At 41.8% G+C, this 24,515-nt stretch overlaps 1 protein-coding gene across 6 annotated transcripts; it reads right to left on the bottom strand.

The window, feature by feature from the left end:
* Positions 1-840: 840 nt before the first annotated feature.
* On the bottom strand, positions 841-24,495 carry LOC141724930 (zinc finger protein BRUTUS-like). Of its 6 annotated transcripts, none has more exons than XM_074527247.1 (14): positions 23,263-24,495; positions 22,920-23,129; positions 8,338-8,532; positions 7,885-8,252; positions 7,062-7,287; positions 6,662-6,830; positions 5,358-6,557; positions 5,049-5,220; positions 4,718-4,939; positions 4,494-4,631; positions 3,934-4,168; positions 3,761-3,820; positions 1,307-1,378; positions 841-1,221 (listed from the first exon to the last, which is right to left on the bottom strand). In XM_074527247.1, the coding sequence occupies exons 2-14, from the start codon at positions 23,013-23,015 to the stop codon at positions 1,096-1,098; spliced, it is 3,279 nt and encodes a 1,092-aa protein (XP_074383348.1). In that variant the 5' UTR covers positions 23,016-23,129; positions 23,263-24,495; the 3' UTR covers positions 841-1,095. The 6 variants fall into 6 exon arrangements, with proteins under 6 accessions (XP_074383348.1, XP_074383344.1, XP_074383346.1 ...); XM_074527243.1 differs by having other exon boundaries at positions 24,145-24,495; XM_074527245.1 differs by lacking the exon at positions 23,263-24,495 and adding an exon at positions 18,441-18,973.
* Between the last annotated feature and the right edge of the window lie 20 nt (positions 24,496-24,515).

Below are 24,515 nucleotides of genomic sequence, written 5' to 3'. Positions count from 1 at the left end.
CTGTTTTGTTTTCTTATTTTAAGCTTATTTTGATGTATTGTTTAGGGTTCCGAAAACATCATTTAATGTTACGTTTTTCAATATTTATATTTATTTAATATTTTTAGAATTTATAAATGATACCATAATTTAACAATTTTTAACATTTAGGATTCACCAATTCCCTTTTGGGTTTTAGAAACATTTAAAAAGAAATTATTAAATGTTACACCGATTTAGGGTTTAGGATTTAGGGACTTAGCCTAAAACTCTAATTTAATCTAGGGTTTAGGGAGAAACCAGAAATATTAATTTTAAATTAAATAATTATAAAATTTAAGGATGTAACTTAATTTAATAATTTTTAACATTTTAGGATTCAACAATCACCTTTTGAGTTTTAGAAAATAATTTAAAATATTTTTTATTAATTTATGATTTAATAATTTACAAAATATAGTGTTTTGTTTATTTTTTTTTTAAAAAATAAAGGTAAAAACGTTACTTTATGTGACATTTTGCTACAAAACGCAGCTTTATCTAACGTTTTGCCCATATAAAAAAACAAAGTGCTAAAACGGTATACGAAGTTCCGTTTTTCCATATATATAAAAAAATTAAAATGCTAAAACGGTACACGAAATTCCGTTTTGGGTGTTTTGCATAAACGTTACATTATGTACCGTTTTGAGGTGACATTTAGAGCCATTATTTTCAAAACTGATATTTGAGACCATTTTTAACCTCAAAGTAAGGTTCAGAGGGTCACCACCCAAGAAATATATAGTCCGGTTTTAGCTCGAACCTGGATTCTTACTGAATTTTACATGTTTTTCATCACTTGTTTGCTGCGCCTAAACCTTCAAAACTCAACAAAAAAAATTGCAGCTTCTAAAAAACACACATACTTTGGAGGGTCAAACAGAAACAAGTTATCCCCACGTATTGAGATTTGAGAGGACGGATGGAGAACGAGGTTCTATACACAATTTACGGGAGTTGAGTCCCTACAGCAAAAAAAGGACGTCATACCATCTATGAAAAAAAACATCATAGATAAAGCTACATGTACACATTTTACACCCTCAACTAAGTCCCTTCACTTGCCAGCATAATTTAAGAAATTTCGGTCTCCGCCAATTTAATTACTTTGGTATTATAGGATCCACACGTCGCACACTTGTGATATAGCCAATGAAAGGGTGCAGTGCCTTTTCTCTCACAGTCATTGCACAGGATGTCCTGGTAATTGGATAAGTAAGAATAATTATTGTCAAAGAACGCAGATCTGAGAGCACTGCATAGACATAAAAGAAAAATGCTGTACCTGGTTACGATTACGGAATTCTTCTGGCAGCTCCTCAGAACCCAGTAACGCATCAAGCATTCCAAAGTATACCTGGCATTATTATAAAAAGAAATTACAGAAGTTAGTACGTATCTTCTACAAGGTAACCAACAATAATTCTTTCATGGTTAAGCTAACGATCAAAATCTATTATTGCCAGGATTTGTGCAATAAACACACACTAGCATGGAATATATAATAATGAATGTGAAATATGCTTGTTAGTTAGCAATTAGCATAGCAAGTTACATCTACATAAAACAGTGGGTAGCAATCACAACAACAGTCTGACTATCAGGCCTTTTTAAACTCAACTCAAGCGTCATCAGGACCCTTTTTGAATAAAATTTCCCTCCACTACTGAACCCCTCTTGTTTCCAACCAGTGATGACCAAATAGCTTTCACCATACATAGAAATTGTGCACATTGTACACGTATTCGAGCCAAGTTGCAAACTATCATGTTTGAACTTGGCTTGACTAGACAGTTCCGAGTTCGGGCTCGATCGAGGCATAAATTTCAAGCTCAAAGTTCGACTGGATTAAAGCTTGATAAAGACTGAGCTTGCTTCGAAAATTCTAACCAAGTGTAGCAAGTACAAGTACAATGTGGAGTTGGGCAGATGACCGTGAGCCAAATAAGTTTAAATATAGTAAAAGTGTAAAGCGTGCTGATGAATATATAAAAGGGTACATTTGTAAATTAGTAAAAAAAAAGAAGTTTGTATAGGCTTGTGGGCCTGGTGAGTCAAATAATTTCATACCCGAGCTTGGATCGAAACAATATATGTCTGAGCTCAAACTCGGCATAATGATTGTTGCCAAATTCGTGCATTTTATGAGGCTAGCTTAAGTAGCTCACTCATAGCTTAGTCGTTTACAGTTTACACCAAAGTGTACATACAAACTGAGTTTGTAAACTCAAATCTTCCACTTAGCTACTAAGCATGTCCCCCCACAGCCCCGCCCAAAATCTTTTTCCCCACAACCTGCTAAAACTTTGCAAACTTAAGGCTTCATTTTAATTGCAAAGTGGTGACTGAACTTCACAAACTTAAGGCTTCATTTTAATTGCAAAGTGGTGGCTGGACTTTTCCAAGTATAGAAGCATTTTGCTGGATTCTATGTTTCACAATTTGGTGGCCACATATTGCTTACGCCTGTCCAAAAATGTGGTTCTGTCGCCACTTCTGAAAGATGAAAGCAATTAATGACTACCAAATACAAATTTGGACATTCAACCATCAAAATGCTATATTAAATAAAAGTCCAGCCACCAATTTTTCCCACAACTAGAAGGTTTTTTAACTCATCAAACTTTATATGGATTCAGTTGCAAGGTCCCTTGATTTGAATGCGATTATCAAAAGATTAAAAACTAACCGCTCAGTTAATTTTATAGAAACAGTTCATATCCTATAAATCCCTGAACTACCACTTTGGCCGGGAGTAAGATATTGTATAGAATTAATCTAGCACGTGAAGGTGGTGACCCCCGTGGTCCGTCCGTGTTGCCAACCTTGGGTATATAGTCTGTTAGTATTCACATGTTAAGAACCTTACAGTCACAGTTCATGTATGAAATATAACGGCTAAATAAACTGTGCAAATAACAGTATAGAAAGTGGTTTTACACCATTTTGACCTACATAACTCTAACAAGAGCAGAGTGTAGTTCAGAGGGGCTACCTTATCTCCTGGTTTTAAATTTTAAAGCGTCGCCAGACATCAAAGATAAAAACTTGAAAATATACAACATAAGTTTAAAATTAGACACCATGTAGATACAACAACATGGAAGACACAGTGAATATAACATAGGTGCTAAGTGCTAACACCGAAAAATCTTGTAAGACAAAAGGAGTACATGCACGAAATATTAGGAATCATAAACTACATTTAATACACAACTCATATGTGCTGTTCTATGGCCAATAAGTACTCAGCTTCATCTTTAACATTATTAAACCAAGTCCACTTATCTATGTTTTAGTAGTTTGTAATTTTTTCAGACAGTATTCACCATTCTTTCCTTTCAAAATACTTCTAACAGTGTAATACTAGATTTCTAAATTTAGGAATACTTAGACCTGCCCACGAATTTCCAAATTATGAACCTCTTATAAGATTACCTGCTGACCTGTGGAAGAATATAAAGCTTTGGCACATACAAGAAGATAACAATTTCGATATGAATCAGTAATTTTCTTGGTTATAGTTTAAACAAGTTATCACAGGGAAAGGTTCTCATATACAATTAACTTTTTTGAGGATTCTAATATACCCATTCTAATATCCAGTCCACCTTGTTCAATATATATTTATACTATCATGTATTAGTTAAGACAGATGAAAACTAATTTCACATAAAATAGCACAAGGATAATATCATATATAATTTTGAAGTTCCAAGTATGAGAACTGTATCCATACCGACATATCTCCCATGGATTTGCTGCAAATTGGACAAATGTAATTAGTGTGAGCATATGCCTGCAGAAAGGCAAATGCAAGGAAAAGGTCATCTGACTGTATACGCATATATAGAGATCCTTGGACATATAATAAAGGAAGATTTCAATATATATAGGAGTTAAATGGTAAACCTGAAAGCAAGCTGAATGCATATAATGGCCGCAAGGGAGATCTCTGACAGTTTCACTTGATGTGAACATAAACTCGCAGCATATAGGGCAGTTTGTTTCTAGACCTTTCTCTCTGCATTTGTGGTCCAACAATTGTATTCCCAGACAGCAATTGCAGGTCATGCAATGAAAGAAGTCAATTCCAAGTCCCTTACCAAGCCGACATAAGTTGCAAGAAGGGCAATGATAAACTGTCCTGAAATGAGAGAGGAAGAGAGTGGAGAGTCAAATTTATGTTTACAGTTCGGTACTAGTTATTAGTGAACATCTTATATACATATTAAACAGAATACTAAAGATGAAGTAATGTTTACAGACAAGCAGTTTTCCACTAAATATTAATGCAGTCAAATATAAGCATGTATGAAAGCAAGAACTCAACTAGGTTAGGTTATGAATATTGTGCATAAAGAAAATCATATTCTATTTTGGGAATACTAAAAAAGTTTTAAAGTGCTAGACTGTTTCAAATTTTAATTTTTTTTACACAGTAAGCGGCTGCAGTATCATAATTCAATCACCTTTCGTCGTCAAAAAATTTGCAGTAGCTGCAATAATATCTTGCCATTGAGAGTCCATTGCAAGATGGTGCTACACAAATTGGTCCAACTGGCTGAACTGTCAGGCAGTTCATACACATCATCTCAGATGTTGCTTTCCTATAAAACCAAACAACATTTATTACATAATTGACTTCTGTAAAGTCGTCGTTTAAAAAAATTAAATATAGGATCCAAGAAATTACCTATCCATGGAGTGGTCACTGACTTTATCATGGCAGAATCTGCATGTAAATAATTTGCCACAACAAGCAGCTCGAAGCTTGCAATTTCTTTTGTAATGCTCACACCCAAAAACTTGTTTTGTTCTATCATGATACGAAGGAGCACATCCGTGCAGAAACTCGCCTACTGGGTCTTTCGCATTTCTTGCATGAGGTAAATTTTGTTGAGCTGCTATCCAGCGACTGCAATAAAACCATATTTAGGCTTAAAGGCATAAACAAGGTACTTAATGGTGTTATTTAACCCAAAAAAAAGTATTTAATGGTGTTATAACTTATGATAAAGAAATACCTTGTCATAAGGTTTTGAATGAGATAATCCTTTCCCCTTGGATCAAGAGTCGGATCCCGGGAGACCTTTCTTATCTCTGACTCGAGCTCATTTTGATTCATTCGGAATATCTCTCTCCATCCAGGCTTAAAGTTATCACCACTTTGGTCCAGAGCTTCATGGGAGTAATTAGCTGAAAATTATAATAAATAAACATATAATTTTATGATGCTCATTTGTAATCAAGTAGAAAAACGAAACCAATCAAGATGCAAAAGCAGTCAAGTGCAATGCAGTGAAGAACACAAAATCTATAACATATAAAAGAACCTTCTAAAATAGTATTATCAGATGTTGATGGCTGTGAAGATGAACTTGAAGTTCCTTCCCACCATTCATTGAGCCATTCACTGAACATTGTATTCTTAGTCGCTTGTTTCCAGGTATCCATCATTTTATCTTGCTCCACCTGGGTAAGAGCTGAAGTTACCCATGGTAACATTGACTGGAGCACCTCTGCACCAGTAGTGCCAATAATTTTACCTACAAGTTTTTCCTGCTCCTCCAAGGAAACATGCTGGTCGAACAACGGCCATAGCTCAAGTTCTTCGCGTAAAATATGCTGATCTAGAGTTACTTTTATTGACTTGCACATGCCCTGAACCCTTGTAACAAGCTCACCATACTTTCTCATATCATCACTATGATCAGAACAACTAGAATTTGTATCATCACTATGATCAGAATAGCTAGAATTTGCAGTCATTTTCTCTCGATGAAATCCCGAAAGTTCAGAAAGAGCAGAAGAAATATCCTCAAATAGTTTCTCCTCATGCTTGTGGTCCAATGTGTAAGAGTGGCTAACATTGTGAAGGGTTTCTCTTGATTCTAATGCAGGGAATATTACATCATCCTCTGCATTACTATGAGCTCTATACAAACCCCATAATAAACGAAACCTACCATTAAACTCCCTTAACATTGTCTCATTACAGTCATTGAGCTTTCCTGATTCAACATCTAGAAACTCCAAATCTTTGCGAATGGCTTTGTGAAATTTAAATATGTTATCAATAGGCCGTGTTACATGCCCATTACTAGTCAAGCTTATATCTGTCTCCCAGTTAAAAAGGCTAGAGTTCAAGGAAGGGGCAGCAGGACCAAAGGATGATGAACGCAGAGATTTGGCTGTAACAAGTAGATTCTTGCGATCAACTCCTAAACCTGGAACATGGCATGAGTCATTACTGAAAGAAACTCTCGAGATATTTACATCTCCTGAGGTATCAACAGCATTGATTTTCTCTTGTTTCACTTGCCTGCCGAGGTCGTCATCGCGGGCCAAATATACACTTTCAATAGGCACACGTGGTTTGCAAGAACAAATATTATCAGACCCTCTTTCAGTTGCAGTCATTATATTAGCTGGACAAGAACTAGCTGTGTTTGAAGAAGGAGAAGCACTGTTTGGGCGACCTTTGCGGGCCCAACCAGAAAATAGGGTCACCAGTGCAATGTCCGAAACTGGGGCTGCATTAATGACCACATTTAATTAGAAGAGCAGTGTAATTATAATAATAGGCACATACCACAAAAACAGTAATCTAACAAAAATATGAAGGATGATCTCAAACCTGCCATATGCATATTGTATAAGAAAGATCTCGCTTCCTCTTCACTTAGTGATCCTACCAACCATGGTAAAACAGACTCAAGTAATCTCAGAGGCATTACACACAAACTCTTATAAAGAAGTTCTCGCTGTTTTGTAGGACTAAAATGCTTCCTCGCAAGTGGAAGGACCTATGTGCAATCAATATAAAAAAATTATTTAAATAGCTTCATATACAAAGAAACTGTCAGAAAGTATAAATACAATAAGAACTTAACATGGTGCAGAACCATGGGCTAGATTTCCATTTTGTATGCAAGCTAAGGTTCTTTCATGAACTTTATAACTATGCAATTTAAATATAAAGGTGAAGGTGAAATCCAAGGCACCTAAGAAATTGATTGCAATTGCATTATGATCACCTTAACTTCCTCATTTTGAAAATGCTTCTGTATACTTCCAACTATATGATCAGCTTGTGAACACAATTTAGAATAGAATTCAGCAGAAGATGAGTTGACTCCGGCTCTTTCTACATTTTCAATCAAGCTTCTAATTTTTTCAAATTCGTTCTCTTCTTCTGCGTGCTCTTGTGCAAAAGAAAGTTCTGAATCTAGAGCAGGGAATATAACTTTGTCCTCAGCAATGCTGCATTAGAGTGACAGGAATAGCTGGTAATACTGTACAGATGTGGCAGAACAAGCAACAGGCAGAAATTACAAAATATGAGACATTCACAACTCACAAGTTTCAGCTTTGGAAAGGATCTGATCTGGAGACTGGAACAAATAGTCTCTCAAGTCTCAGAACAGAATGGGTATAATTATGACCAATTACAGGAAGTATATGTGGAATATGAGTGCATCTAAAGTTATTCAATTAAACTAAAAGTATTAAGCATATAATAAAGAAAGTCTTAGCATCAGATATATTTATGATGAGTTTGCTCTTGTTCATTATATTTCATGAAACATGAGATAAGTTTGTAAAGGCTAAAGAACATTATTGTAATTCATATAAAAACGAATAGTCTCTACATGTAAAGGGTCCTACATCTAGATGTGTAAATTTATGCATCACTGTCCAATCATAAAAATATATATCAGATTTCTCAGAAAAAGATGGTCAAACATAGGAAAACACCAATAGCTACACCAGGACACTGTTAGGCAGTATGTTTGGGAGCTATCAACAGTTGAAACACTAATGCAATTTTTTTCAAATGTATCTAGAACGCTACACTACCTGTGGAAGATACAAACTTCGGCAATAAACTGCAGTCTTTTATTAAATGTAGACAGACCAGAAAAATCTCTGGATAGCTGAATCCTTTTAGCTGCTTCAGCTATATCATTCAACTCCCTATTTATTGCCTTGTGCCAATGCAATATTTCATCTACTGGACGATTCGTAATAGATTCTGTCTGACAAAAATCTGACTCCGAAAAATCCTTATTACCACTTCTTGAGGATTTACAAGCACTTCTCTCTTTATTAATAGGACAAAAAGATGCGCCAGCCACAGAATGTCGACGCCTTTGATACTCTGAATGATTCTCGAGACTCTTACGCTTCTTTTTGATCTTTTTTCTATCCATCCAGCCGAAAATGATCTTAATTATTGAAAAATCAAAGTCAGTAACAAGTTATGAGATAGAGAACTATATCATTTCCCTCTCACATCTCAAGTGATCTCACCTGTTGAAGAAGCTCCTCTTTCGGGATTATTCTCCAGAACCAATCACACATTTCCAAGTACTCATCAGACGAGATAGAGGATGAAAGCCAAGGAAGAAACTCTGCCATCATATTTACAGGAATGCTGCATAAAAACTGCCAAACTAGTGAAGCCTGCTCTTCAAATGAGAACTTTTCGATAAGCAAGGGAAAGACCTGCCAATTCAAAGAAAGTCACTTGCATGAGATGTGTGATTCTACATTCTATGAAACTAATTGTAAATGAGTATGCATATCCAGATGCAAGTACATGGTTGCAAAAAATTACAAACTATGGTTCTCTATATATTACAGACACCTTAAAAGTGAAAGTCGCCAAAAAACTGGCGGAATGCTCTACACATCTTAGATAACATCTTTTCTACTAGTTTTTAGATTTTATTCTCAGGGAAAAGTTTGGACACGTAAGTATTCTTCATAGTTTGCACTTAAGAACTTGCAAAAGAAGCATGTATAGGCATAATTATCATAATCGGAGAATTAGATCAAACCTTAGCTAACTTGACATATAGTAAAATGGCATCTGTAGAGAAGGACCAATGTTTTCTGTAACAAAATATGCTTTAAATTGACCCGGTTAGAGCAAATTACATGGGGTCCACGACCAGAATTGATAACTCCTGGTGGCGGGGCTGCTCCTTCGACACCATCCTGGATCCTTCGCCGCTGTAGAGGTGTAACTGTGGTTGGGTTCCTACAAAACAACACCAAAGGGGGGTTGGAGTCCCGCGGCGCCTCCGGCGTGAGAGTAAGAACTAGCTTTTTGGGAAGATGAGGATGAATATGAATGTAAGGTGGCTGTGTGTGTATGAGTGTGAAAGAATGATTAACCCCAAGGGTAGGGTTTTGGGGTTGGTACCTTTGAATCGTAGCCATCGGTTCTGGGAGCGGGGGACACCTGGTGGGAGTGGATGCTTTACACGTGTCAGCGCGGGACTGCTCGAGGAATGTTCTGAGGATCCTCTGACACGTGCCCTGATAATTCCCATGATTGATGTGTGACAGTTGTCCCCGTCACGTGGTTGGGCCAAGGGGTTTATCAAGGTTATGCTTACGGGACTGAGCTAGTCAGTAGTGATAGTGTGCGGGACTAATCCTTCCATGAGCTGCGTGGAGTTAGGAGCCTAGGAGTAGGCCTCCCAGGAGCTGTATGGAGTTAGGAGCTTAGGAGTAGGCATACCAAGAGCTGTATGGAGTTAGGAGCTTAGGAGTGGGCATCCCAGGAGCTGTATGGAGTAGGAGCCTAGGAGTAGGCCTATCAGGAGCCATATGTACTATCATGTGCCCCCCACTCCCTTATGCAGATTTTCTGGATAGGGGAGTGATTTTGGGTTTGTTTGTAGAACATGAGTTTTTTATTGTTTTGTTGGAAGGAGTTGAACTTTTCTTGCCCCCCAGTTCGGATTGCGCTGAGTTCTGCTAATCAGGACTAAGGTGGTTGTCCTTGTCGGGAGTTGTGCTTTTCTTGCCCCCCAGTCCGGATTGCGCCGAGTTCGGCGAATCAGGACTAAGGTTGTTGTCCTTGTCCGGAGTTGAGCTTTTCTTGCCCCCCAGTCCGGATTGTGCCGAGTTCGGCTAATCAGGACTAAGGTGGTTGTCCTTGTCAGGAGTTGAGCTTTTCTTGCCCCCAGTCCGGATTGCGCCGAGTTCGGCGAATCAGGACTAAGTTTGTTGTCCTTGTTCGGAGTTGAGCTTTTTTTTGCCCTCAAGTCCGGATTGCGCCGAGTTCGGCTAATCAGGACTAAGGTGGTTGTCCTTGTCAGGAGTTGAGCTTTTCTTGCCCCCCAGTCCGGATTGCGTCGAGTTCGGCGAATCAGGACTAAGGTTGTTGTCCTTGTCCGGAGTTGAGCTTTTCTTGCCCTCAAGTCCGGATTGCGCTGAGTTCGGCTAATCAGGACTAAGGTGGTTGTCCTTGTCAGAAGTTGTGCTTTTCTTGCCCCCAGTCCGGATTGCGATGAGTTCGGCGAATCAGGACTAAGGTGGTTGTCCTTGTCCGGAGTTGAGCTTTTCTTGCCCTCCAATCCGGATTGCGCTGAGTTCGGCTAATCAGGACTAAGGTGGTTGTCTTTGTCAGGAGTTGAGCTTTTCTTGGCCCCCAGTCCGGATTACACTGAGTGGGGGAGTCCGGACTTGGAAGTTGAAACGGTTTTGGGGGTTTTCCCCCCAATTATTTGAATTATTACAGCTGTAAGGGTGTGGAGAGACGTGCCTCCTTATTGGTTTATTTATTACGGTCTTGATGGACGCTTCAGATGTTGCCACGTGGCACGGTTGTTAGGTTTTCACCGTTCCTATAAAAGGTACTCCCCCTCTTTATTCTCCTTTTTACTTTATCTCTTTCTCTGCTCTTTCTTTCTCTTTTCTTCTCTACTTGTTTTTCCGGCCGTTGATGATAGTACATATGGCTCCTGATAGGCCTACTCCTAGGCTCCTACTCCATACAGCTCCTGGGATGCCCACTCCTAAGCTCCTAACTCCATACAGCTCCTGTGATGCCTACTCCTAAGCTCCTAACTCCATACAGCTCTTGGGAGGCCTACTCCTAGGCTCCTAACTACACGCAGCTCATTGAAGGAGTAGTCCCGCACACTACCACTCCTGACTAGCTCAGTCCCGCAAGCAGATGCTTGATAAACCCCAGCACGTGAGGCGTTGGCCCAACCACGTGACGGGGACAACTGTCACGCATCAATCATGGGAATAATCAGGGCAAGTGTCAGAGGATCCTCAGAACATTCCTCGACCAGTCCCGCGCTGACACGTGTAAAGCATCCACTCCCACCAGGTGTCCCCCGCTCCCAGAACCGATGGCTACGATTCAAAGGTACCAACCCCAAAACCCTACCCTTGGGCTATAAATAGCCCAAGAAGGTGAGGTTTTGGGGTTAATCATTCTTTCACACTCATACACACACACAGCCACCTTACATTCATATTCATCCTCATCTTCCCAAAAAGCTAGTTCTTACTTTCACGCCGGAGGCGCCGCGGGACTCCAACCCCCCTTCCGGTGTTGTTTTGTAGGAACTCAACCACAGCTACACCTCTACAGCGGCGAAGGATCCAGGACGGCGTCAAAGGAGCAGTCACGCCACCAGGAGTTATCATTTGGCGCTAGAAGGAGGGGCGCTCCATCCTTGGGTCTCGGTGCACCTGGATTCGTCGTCATCAACAAACTCTTCAAAGAGTCCATTCATTCAAACTTGTAAGAATCCAAGCAACCCACCTTTTTCAATAAGCATGAATGTTGTTTATTTCGGCCACGTTTGCATGCACTTGTTATTTTAGGCCACGTTTGTGTGAGCCCGTTTTGTTGATTTAAGCCACGTTTGTGTGAGCTATCGTTAACTTTAATCGTTATTGCTCTAGTTTGAATATAGCATTCGCGTTATACTACATCGTTGTTTAAACTGCTCCCAGGAAGCTATTTGTTAGTGTTTGTTGTTATTCTGGGTAGTTTTTGCAATTTCCAAAAAGCAACCTTAGATTGATATTCTCGGTAGCATACTGTTGTTATTTGTTGTTGGTATTGTTGAGAAATGGCAAGACCAGGAAAGAACACCTCTGGAAGACCATCTGCTAGTGCGCAGGTCCAGGAGCCGGACCACTCCCAGGCCCTTGACCCAGGAGTCGAGAGAGAAACGTTCCAGGAACAACCACTACACACTCCCGTCATGGAGAGAATTGTAAATACCAGGGATGCCAGGACCCTCATAGAGCTCAATCAGTACAAGTACACTAATGTCCCGGTAGCCGAAGAGCACATGGCCAACCTTACAAGCGATGAACTAGCAGAAGCAATCAAACTATACAGACAGGAGCAGACCCGCCTCCAAGAAGAGGCAGAACTAGAGGAGGAGCCGCAGGAGTCCGGGGACTCCCAGCAATCAAAGAGGTCTGTATTCGACCGCATTGGAGCCAAAGGAAAGAAAAGCAAAAAAGATCAAGGCAAGAAAGAAGCAGAAGCTGCTAAACAGAGAAAGTTGGAAGAAGTCCGGGAGCAAATCAGGAAAGAAGAAGAAGGAAAGCTCGAGCTAAAGATCCAAAAGAGAATGCAATTAGAAGAAGAGAAGCTGTTGGCCAAGTCTAGGAGCAAAAGAACCCGGAGAGACCCTACTCCGGAGTTGATTTCTGATGATGAAGAAGAAGAGAAGCAGAAGGACCTAAAAGACATGATCTATGAATTGCAGAGGAAGATGGACAGAGACTCAGGAGTGGAGATTGGAGAAACACTCACTCCTTTCAGCCACTCCTTAGAAGCTATCCCCCGGCAGCGGAACTTGAAACATTACAACTTTGACTCCTTCGAGGGTTTAGGAGACCCGGAGGAGCACTCGAACTACTTTGAACAGATAGCGCAGATATACTACTACAATGACTTGACGAAATCAAGGTTCTTCGCTTCAACACTTCAGGGAGGGGCCCAGAGATGGTTCAGCAGAATCCCCTCCCGCAGCATCCACTCCTGGAAGGAATTTCGAGCCTCTTTCCTTAGGAGATTTCGAGCGAACAAAACGCGCGAAATGCACATGTGTCACCTGGAGACGATCCGGCAGCACGACAAAGAGTCCCTATCTGCATACATGCGCCGGTTCCAGGAAGCAAACAATAAAGTTTCAAATCTGGATGAGAGGGAAGCTTTAAGCATTTTTAGAAGAAACCTGGACCCAGAGCACAACGAAAGGTATATTGTGGAGCTAATCAATCAGGAGCCGCAAAGTCTGGCAGCAGCTTATTCCATGGCTGTCAGATTCATTAAGGAAACAGATGTGCTCCAGGCAATGAGAATGACCCGGAATGGAGGGTCCAGGAGTAAAAACACTGATGACCGACCGAAAGGGGGTTACCATCAGGACAAGAAATTCAAGCAAAGCAACCAAAGCCAAGAAAGACAAGCAAACCCGGTTTTCCAAAGACTTGGCCCTAAGCAGGAGTCGAACAGTGACCCAGGACCCGTGAAGCAAGCTCGGGAGCCGAAGCAGGAGCCGGACTGGACTCCTCTCAACATGACCCGGGAGGAAATCTTGAAAGAAGTCAAAGACAAGCCTTTCTATTATCCTCCGAAGCCAATGCAAACTCCTCCGGAGAGTAGGCCCTACAATAGGCAATGTGATTATCACGAGACCCATGGCCACAAAACCGAGAATTGCTTATCATTCAAGTACTTCATTGAAGACCAAGTGAAGAAGGGGAATATGAACAAATACTTAGTTCGGGACCACAGCAGAGGGGAAGCGCAGAAGAAAGGAAATAATGTAGTCAATGTGGTCCTAGGCGGATCCTACTCCCCACCCCGGAGCCCGGACTTCGGCGAAGAAGTGCTCTCAATCCAATCATTCCCAGACATGGTGATATCCTTCAGCAGCAAGGACTACGAAGGAGTCAACCCTCACCACAATGCAGCTTTGGTTGTCACTCTAGACATCTTTGATAATGAAGTAAGAAGAATGCTCATAGACAATGGCTCCTCAGTAAATATTCTCTTCAAGCACACAGTGGATAGAATGCAGTTAGGGAGCGTCCGCTCAAATGAATGTCGAGAAGACCCACTCTATGGCTTCGGCCACAACTTAGTCCCAATCCAAGGAACTTTGTATCTGCCAGTCATTTTTGGATCTGCTCCTAACCAAGTGACTCATGTCATCAAATTTTATGTGATAAATGCTCCTTCTTCATACAACAGAATCATTGGCAGATCAGCTCTAACCATAATGCAAGCAATAACTTCAATCTCCCATCTCAAAATCAAGTTCCCAACCCCGACGGGAGTCGGGGAGATTAAAGGAGATTACGGAGTTGCTGAAACATGCTACAACCAGGGGTTAGTTATGGCAGAAACCCACCAAGATAACAAGAGGAAGGCTACGGTCCTTCGCAAGCAACAAAGCATGAAGAAGCACCGACCCCGGATAAGGGAAGAAGCGAACAAAACAAGTCCAGAGGAACTGGCAAGCAACCAAGTCATGGTACTGGACAAGACAAGTCGAGTCCTAGAACAACCTTGTCCTACCATGCAAGCTACCAAAGAACCTGAACAAGCAAACATCTATCTGAAGAAGAACTCTGAGGCCCGAATTCATCAAATGGTTTCAAACAAAGAACAAGCAAAGATCGAGGCCGCAGTCGAAACAGAAGAAGTCGAAATAGATGAAAGCAATTCAAGCAAAAAAGTGAAGATTGGGTCAGGACTCGAGGAGTCCTTCAAGGAGAGATTAGTATCCCTGCTCCGGGAGTATAAAGATGTTTTTGCCTGGAGTCCAAGGGACATGCCAGGACTACATGAGTCCATAGCAATGCACAGCTTGGATGCCAACCCCAACAGGAAACCAGTAAAACAGAAGAGAAGAAACTTTGCTCCGGAGAGGCAAAGAGCCATTTACGAAGAAATAGAAAAACTACTCAAGGCAGGAATCATCAAAGAAATCAAGTATCCGGAGTGGCTAGCTAATGTGGTCATGGTTAAGAAGTCCAACGGCAAATAAAGATTTTGTGTGGACTACACTGACCTAAATGATGCATGCCCGAAGGACCCGTATCCTCTTCCAAACATTGATCAACTGATAGATGCCACCTCAGGACATGTAATGCTAAGTTTCATGGATGCCTTCTCCGGATACAACCAGATAAAGATGAACCCGAAGGACATCCCTAAGACAGCATTCATAACTCACAGAGCAGTCTACGCTTATGTGATGCTACCCTTCGGCCTTACCAGCGCAGGATCCACTTTACCAAAGAACCATGAACAAGATATTCAAGTCCCAGATTGGGAGAAATTTAGAGTGCTATGTCGATGACATGATTTTCAAATCAACAACTATACCAGGGCACGTGGAAGATCTGAATGAATGCTTTGAAAATCTAAGAAAGAACCAACTCAAGCTAAACCCGGAGAAATGCACCTTCGGAGTAGGAGCAGGCAAGTTCCTAGGATTCATGATCAGCAACAGAGGCATAGAAGCCAATCCGGAAAAAATAAAAGCAATCCAGGAGATGAAAGCTCCCAGGACACAAAAAGATGTGCAGAAGCTAACAGGATCACTAGCAGCACTCAGGAGATTTGTCTCAAAACTAGCAGAGAGGTGCCTACCCTTCTTTGATTTACTCAAAGGAGCAACCAACAAGAAAGAGGTAAACTGGAATCCGGAGTGCCAGAAAGCATTCGAGGAAATCAAGTACTACCTCTCTCAGCCACCAGTCCTAACTAAAGCTAAGGCAGGAGAGCCTCTCTACTTGTATTTGTCAGCAGGAGCACAATCCGTAGGAGCTGCCCTAATCAGGGAAGAGAATGGAACACAACAACCAGTCTACTATGTAAGCCAGGTCTTAAAAGATGCAGAAACAAGATACCCAAGATTGGAGAAGTTTGCTTTTGCTCTGGTGACAACTTCAAGGAAACTCAGGCACTACTTCCAAGGAAGGGAAATCAGAGTAGTGACAAATCAACCACTAAGGAAAATAATCCACAAGCCAGATATCTCGGGAAGACTTGTTAATTGGGCTGTGGAATTGAGCCAGTTCAACCTAAGCTTCATTCCCAGGACTGCAATCAAAGCTCAAGCTCTCGCAGATTTCATAATCGAATGCAACTTCCCGGAAGAAGACCAACAACCAATGGACACGGATCAGGAGCCAAAAAAGGAAATTAGTTCGGGAGCCTGGACCTTAAAGGTAGATGGCTCTACAACAACCGAGAGGTCAGGAGTCGGACTCATACTCAGGAGTCCAGAAGGATTCAAGATTCAGACACCTATATCCTTCAGCTTCCCAACAACAAACAATCAAGCAGAATATGAGGCGTTGATTGCAGGACTAAAGCTCTCCCGGACTCTAAGGGTCTCGGATTTAAAAATCTACAGCGACTCCCAGATAGTGGTCAAGCAAATAAATGGAGAATACATAGCAAAGGACCCTACTCTGGCGAAGTACCAGGCACTGGTTCAGAGCTACTTAGCCTCAATCCCAAGCCACCAAGTCCTTCAGCTATGCCGAGAAGAAAATGAAGAAGCGGATATCCTATCCAAATTAGTCCGGAATTCATCAGATCTGGACTGCTCAGTCTACTTCGAAGAACTCCACAAACCATCCATTGAATCCGGAAAGGTCTTGGAAATAGAAATCACTCAAAATTGGATGACTCCCTTCATAAACTACTTGGACAAAGGGGAGCTCCCAGAAGATAAAGGAAAAGCTCAAAGATTGAAAGCAAAAGCAGCCAAGTTCTTCCTCGAAGAAGGAGTACTCTACGGCAGGACCTTCTCATCTCCTATCCTGAAGTGCATTGGCCCAGAAGAAGCAAAGTACTGCTTGGCAGAAGTGCATGAAGGAATATGCGGAGACCACATGTCTGCAAAAGCCCTAGCTCATAAGATCATAAGACAAGGCTACTACTGGCCAACAATTCATCAGGATGCAATACAATTCGTCAAGAAGTGGAAGGAGTGCCAGCTCTTCAGCAATGTGTCCCGGATAAGCCCAGTCCTACCATCCTCAGTCCTGTCACCTATCCCCTTCGTTGTTTGGGGTATTGATATCATGGGACCATTCCCTCGAGCAAAAGGAGACCTCAGGTACCTACTAGTCTCTATTGACTACATGACAAAATGGGTTGAAGCAAAAGCAATGAGGACAATCAATCAGCAAGACTGCATAAAGTTTATGAATGATCAATGAAAAACTTTCTCTTTAAACTTACATATTTTTCAAAAACAATCACTAGTTCGGGCAAGACATTAGTCAGGACTAGAGCAACCACCTTTTACTTAGAATTAATTTTCTAACTAAAAGCAGCCACTAGTCCGGACAAGCTATTAGCCAGGACTAGAGCAAACAACTTTTACTTAGAATAAATTTTCTAACTAAAAGCAATCACTAGTCCGGGCAAGCCATTAGTCAGGACTAGAGCAACCACCTTTTACTTAAAATTAATTTTCTAACTTAAAGCAGCCACTAGTCCGGATAAGTTATTAGTCAGGACTAGAGCAACAAATTTTTATTTAGAATTAATTTTCTAACTAAAAGCAGCCACTAGTCCGGACAACCTATTAGCCAGGACTAGAGCAAACTACTTTTACTTAGAATTAATTTTCTAACTAAAAGCAACCGCTAGTCCGGACAAGCTATTAGTCAGGACTAGAGCAACCAACTCTTACTTAGAATTAATTTTCTAACTAAAAGCAGCCACTAGTCCGGACAAGCTATTAGTCAGGACTAGAGCAATCAACTTTTACTCAGAATTAATTTTCTAACTAAAAGCAACCGCTAGTCCGGACAAGAAAATTAGTCAGGACTAACCACCAAAATTTTACTTGGAAAAATATTCTAAGGCAAAAACAAACTACAGAAACAGAGTAAAATAACAGCAAGGAAAACATTCATTACAAATTCACCGGCCTCAAACGAACCCGGAGCAAAATACAAAAATTACAAGAATCAAATGTATCAAATTCTTTGACAAATATCAAGTTCATAAGAATAAAGTCAAGAATCCGGAGCGCTGGGAGGAATGAAACTGGGACAGGGGCCGTCAAATGGCTCCGGTTCCCCCAACCCGAGCTCAATGTCTTCTTTCGCCTTGATGAACTCGGAGACGAAGCTATCCCAATCGGCCTCCGAATTAGTCTTGATATGTCGCTCAGCAACCAACCAGCATCGAGCTATCTCCGGAGCACCAGCATTGGCAAGAGCCCTATCGTACTCCTCAGATCTTTTAAATTCATCAATAACCTCAGCCTCCGGACGAACAGCAGACATTTGCCTTCGGAGCTCAGCCAACTCGGATTTTAGGTCAGAAACCTCCTTCTCCGCATTATCAGCCCGGATAGTCACTTCATCCAGATGCTTGTTCAACCCGGACAAAGAATTATCCTTCGCAATGATTTGGTCCCGGAGCCGGCTAATCTCAGCATCCTTATCAGCAACAGCGCTCCGGAAACCTTTGATCTCATTGTAAGCAAGAGAGGCGGATCCGGCTATATACCCACCAAGCTACAAAAGACAGATAAACTTAGAAAAATATTCTAAGTCAAACTAACACAATAAACAAGAAGGGAAAGAAGAAGTACCTGACCCCAGAGCCGGGAACACTCCTTCATAGTGGCATCGAATCCGGACCCATTCATCTTACTCCACTGAGATTGAGTTGGAATCCCAGCCATGAAGCGAGCCACCTTCTCCTCCAGCTCCGGACCACCTTCATCCGGACAATCTTCATCAACTGCTTTACCTTTGCCAGCCCCGGACCCAGAGTCAGCTTCATAATTTTCAGCCCTGGGAGGTTTCGACCCAAGAGTCCGGAGCCTCTTCCTCCTCCGCCCAGAATCAGCACCCGGAATCTCCCCAATAGGACCTAGATCCTCAAGATTGTCAAACTCATTCCCCATATCCAGCTCAACATTGTGCTCCGGAGTAGATTGGTTCACAGGAACTTCAGGCTCCGGATTGGGGACCGCATTACTCTAGGACCCTTCCTCCACAGAAGCATTCGGTCCGGACCCACCACCAGCAGTCTTCTTTGGCAACTTGAAAGCTTTACCAAGACCTTTCAATGCATCACTGTACGCTGAAGACGACATGTCCGGATTGTAATGAGGCAAACCTGCAAAGGAGCAAAGCAAAAACACAAGTCAAAACTAGTACAGAATCAAGGAAAATAAAGACATATAAGAACCACACAAAAGGTCCGGACAAAAAGAGAAAGTACTTACACCCTATTCTATGCATAGTCCTATACATTATAAAGGTATCCCGGGTCATTTGAAAACCCAAGCATTCACAAAATGCAAAAATCATCTGGAGCGCATCTCCCCGGAGAACATCCCTTCGGAACCTAGTCCGGACTCCTTCAGCAGCTATATAGGGAAGATAAAACAAATCCAAGCCCCTCAGCATGATAAGCTCTCCATTCCAATGCTTCAAAGAAGACTGCTGAATCACTGGCCTATAAGAACCCCCATAACCGCACTAAGCAGCCCGGAACCGAAGCTCATAAAGAGGAGTCTGACCGGACCGGACCAAATGAAATAAGTGATGCCATAGTTTAAAAGTGGGCTGAACTTTAAACTTATTGCAGGTGGCAATAAACCAAGTCATCCATTTTATACCGTTGGGCGTAATCTGCATCAGAGAAACCTTAAATATATACTTGCACAAGTGCTTGAGAAACAAGTGCCAGTGCGGGTTCCATCCGGACCGGAGATGCTCCAGCCATACCGGAACAAACCCATCAGCCGGCCTATGATAAATCCTTTCATCCGGAGTCAGCCACCTCCACTCAATCCGTCGATCCAGTTGAAAGGCAGCCTGGACGGAAGAATCCTGCGCCTCATGGTCCAAGGCAGCGTATTCCTCCTTCAACTCATAGGGCTCCTTAGCCACTATGCTACCAGCAAACTTCCTATCCAACTCTTCCTAATTGTAAGGCCCCGGAGCCACATTCTGCTGCCTAGCATATCCGGACCTAATGCTCCTATAATAAAAGTTATCCTCAATTTCCTCACTCTTCGTCACGAAATACCCGAGGTTCTCAACCCAGAGCCCCTCCGGACTACATGGTACCTTCCTCGAGGAGATCTTAGCAACCGAAAGCTTCGTTATGGCCTCGAAGTCCGAAGTAGAAGCTTTCTTACCCATTTCAATTCGCTCAGAATTACCAGAATACTCAGAATCTGAACTAGACGGCCCGGATAGCAAGTTATGTAGGCCTTGGCAAGAGCTTTAGTCCGGACCATAAACCTAAAACAAGCGACAAAGGTTAGTCTAAAAATCCTACAGTTTACTTATTTTGGAAGCTACATGGTCCGGACTACCCTATATTCAATTTTATTACACGTCAAAAGCGACCAGTCCAGAGAACCAAAAACCCGAAACCTAAAAGCTACTCCGGACTCTAAACTAGCCTAATCCCCAAACTCAAATGACACAATAACACAAAAACAACAACCAATTACAAACTCCGAACCTTAGCCTATTAGTCCGGACCGGACATCCCAGCCCAGACCCTAACAAAAAACCCTAATTCCAGAAACACCATCAACAAGAATCAAAAACCAAAACAAAACAAAAACTATATACACACACAGATATACACAATTCAACGAAAACAAAACACAGCGAAACGAAAAACCCACACAGAAACATAAACAAAATCAGCCAAAATAAACATTATTGAGGCAAATACAAAAGCAGGAAGCAAAACTCAATACAAATAAAGAGAGCGTCACTTACAAGATAGAAATAACAGAGAAATAAATGATGACCAAACAAACAGCAAGAAAAACTGGAGCTTCTCGAGAACAACGGCTGGAAAAACAAGTAGAGAAGAAAAGAGAAACAAAGAGCAGAGAAAGAGATAAAGTAAAAAGGAGAATAAAGAGGGGGAGTACCTTTTATAGGCACGGTGAAAACCTAACAACCGTGCCACGTGGCAACATCTGAAGCGTCCATCAAGACCGTAATAAATAAACCAATAACGAGGCACGTCTCTCCACATCCTTACAGCTGTAATAATTCAAATAATTGGGGGGAAAACCCCCAAAACCGTTTCAACTTCCAAGTCCGGACTCCCCCACTCAGTGTAATCCGGACTGGGGGCCAAGAAAAGCTCAACTCCTGACAAAGACAACCACCTTAGTCCTGATTAGCCGAACTCAGCGCAATCCGGACTGGAGGGCAAGAAAAGCTCAACTCCGGACAAGGACAACCACCTTAGTCCTGATTCGCTGAACTCATCGCAATCCGGACTTGGGGGCAAGAAAAGCACAACTCCTGATAAGGACAACCACCTTAGTCCTGATTAGCCGAACTCAGCGCAATCCGGACTTGAGGGCAAGAAAAGCTCAACTCCGGACAAGGACAACAACCTTAGTCCTGATTCGCCGAACTCGACGCAATCCGGACTGGGGGGCAAGAAAAGCTCAACTCCTGACAAGGACAACCACCTTAGTCCTGATTAGCCGAACTCGGCGCAATTCGGACTTGAGGGCAAGAAAAGCTCAACTCCGGATAAGGACAACAACCTTAGTCCTAATTCGCCGAACTCGGCGCAATCCAGACTGGGGGCAAGAAAAGCTCAACTCCTGACAAGGACAACCACCTTAGTCCTGATTAGCCGAACTCGGCACAATTCGGACTGGGGGGCAAGAAAAGCTCAACTCCGGACAAGGACAACAACCTTAGTCCTGATTCGCCGAACTCGGCGCAATCCGGACTGGGGGGCAAGAAAAGCACAACTCCCGACAAGGACAACCACCTTAGTCCTGATTAGCAGAACTCAGCGCAATCCGGACTGGGGGGTAAGAAAAGTTCAACTCCTTCCAACAAAACAATAAAAAACTCATGTTCTACAAACAAACCCAAAATCACTCCCCCATCCAGAAAATCTGCATAAGGGAGTGGGGGGCACATGATAGTACATATGGCTCCTGATAGGCCTACTCCTAGGCTCCTACTCCATACAGCTCCTGGGATGCCCACTCCTAAGCTCCTAACTCCATACAGGTCCTGGGATGCCTACCCCTAAGCTCCCAACTCCATACAGCTCTTGGGAGGCCTACTCCTAGGCTACTAACTCCACGCAGCTCATGGAAGGATTAGTCCCACACACTACCACTCCTGACTAGCTCAGTCCCGCAAGCAGAACCTTGATAAACCCCAGCACGTGAGGCGTTGGCCCAACCACGTGACGGGGACAACTGTCACACATCAATCATGGGAATAATCAGGGCACGTGTCAGAGGATCCTCAGAACATTCCTCGACCAGTCCCGCGCTGACACGTGTAAAGCATCCACTCCCACCAGGTGTCCCCCGCTCCCAGAACCGATGGCTACGATTCAAAGGTACCAACCCCAAAACCCTACCCTTGTGCTATAAATAGACCAAGAAGGTGAGGTTTTGGGGTTAATCATTCTTTCACACTCATACACACACACAGCCACCTTACATTCATATTCATCCTCATCTTCCCAAAAAGCTAGTTCTTACTCTCACGCCGGAGGCGCCGCGGGACTCCAACCCCCCTTCCGGTGTTGTTTTGTAGGAACCCAACCACAGCTACACCTCTACAGCGACGAAGGATCCAGGACGGCATCGAAGGAGCAGCCCCGCCACCAGGAGTTATCAAGAATCATATGAATTGAAGACTCTGATGTTGGTAATTTCTAGACTAACATAAGGCATTCAGCAACAAACTCTTGTCCAAACTACATGGGGTCCACAACCCAAAATCATACAAATGAAGAGGCTGATGCTTGTAATATTCAAATTTTGATAATTTCTAGACTAACATAAGACATTCAGCACCACATTCTTGTCCAAACGTCGGATACAGACAAGAGTACTGTAGATCAAGTGCTATACTTAATTTAGCTTTTATGTGGCTACATACAATAATGATTTTTCCAAACATGAATGATGTACTAATCCTTGCAATTAAGAAGATATTCTTTTTATCTAGTATATGAGATATTCATAAAAAATTCAGTTACAAGCCTACAATAAGCAAGGATATTATCACAAGAGGGAAGCTCATAAATGAAATTGTACCTGCTCCTCCTCCTTGGACATGTGTTTGCTAATTGAGGTTTGTAAAGCTCCAGTACATGAGGCTAACTCTCTCCTGCAACTTTCAACATTTTGCATATCTGAGTTAAGCAACGTAAAGAGCTGATCAAATAGAACACTTTCTCCCTCGTGTTCAAGGGAGTAAGTCCGTGCCACATTCTTCACGCGAATATCAAGAACTGGCAAAATGACCTGACGTTCCAAAAATGAAGCATGGATCATTTTCCTTGAGTTTTATGGTGTTAGACTGAGATGCAATTGTCGGCTTAGGCCTATTAAAATCTTTGTCTATGTGAAGCAAAATAAAGAAGGAAGCATTAATTACTTGCTAGCTCAAGTGGTTGGTAGCTTCAGATATTCGTTAGAGGTCCTGAGATTAAACCTCACAAGATGTAGTTTTTAACTCTAATCCTCCCCATTTATGAACTTTCAGAAACTAAAAAACAAATAGAATAGAAACAGAAATTTACCAACCAGGTTCTTTGACCATAATGCAAAATAAAATTTGAATTATCAAATATCAATGACATAAAGGACCCTACATCTACATACATTCCATCTATAAAGGAGCTGGACCAGCCACGACTGAAAAAAACGTTGCAGGAATCACAATGGTCCGAGTGACTAATCAGTCATTTTTTGTACACTCAATATTCCAGATATGGTAAACATGCCAACTTCAGCAGAAAATAATTACAATGGTACGATAATTAAAGTATATAACTGGCAGAGCAAACACATGTTTGAAATATTGATCAGATTCTACGGCTACACGCAACTATTTGACAAAACTGTTTAAAATATTTAATTAAATCATCCACTACAAACACACATAGCCTTCCATCCAAAAAAAACAAGCAAATACAAATTAACTAAAGTATTCCAATAAACAAACTCAAAGCAGCAACTTAATTATACAAAACATATAATATCCACCAAACCTAACAAATATGTGTGTGTACTAATTATGTACATACATACAAATCTTAAACATTGTAAGTTTATATACTTAATTAATCAGTGTCACACAAAAATTCAATATTATAGGGAGAGAGGGAGAGGGAGAGGGAGAGGGAGAGGGAGAGGGAGAGGGAGAGAGAGAGAGAGAGAGAGCGATGGAGGGAGGTAGAGAGGGAGGGAGTGAGAGAGAGAGAGAGAGTACTGATGATCAATTGGAAATGTATGAATCATACAATTAAGCACACACCTCATCCTCAGCATTGCAGTGATGCTTATAGATTGAACGAAGGAAATGATAGCGATCAAGCAACGGTGTTATATCACTGTTAGAATTCGTAGCAAACGATAACGCAGCTCGGTGAAGCGCATCAAGCTCCGACCTAATAGCTTTATGAAACAATAAAAATACTCGAATCGGCGACGAACATATATTCGAACTCGCTTTCTTTGACGATTCAAGCTGACTCACCGGTCCGGCCATCACCGCCACTCCTGACGACGGCGTCGCCATATTATAGACACAAAAAATAGTAAGTAAAATCAGAAATAGAGTTTGGTATGTGTATAGTGAAACAGCTACGAATGATATGAATGGACAGAAGAGGGAGGTGTTTATAG

The sequence above is a fragment of the Apium graveolens genome, chromosome 5, assembly GCF_009905375.1.
Source record: "Apium graveolens cultivar Ventura chromosome 5, ASM990537v1, whole genome shotgun sequence".
NCBI classification, from domain to species: domain Eukaryota; kingdom Viridiplantae; phylum Streptophyta; class Magnoliopsida; order Apiales; family Apiaceae; genus Apium; species Apium graveolens.
Note: the sequence above shows the minus strand (reverse complement) of the source record. Positions and strands in the feature narration are given on the sequence as shown.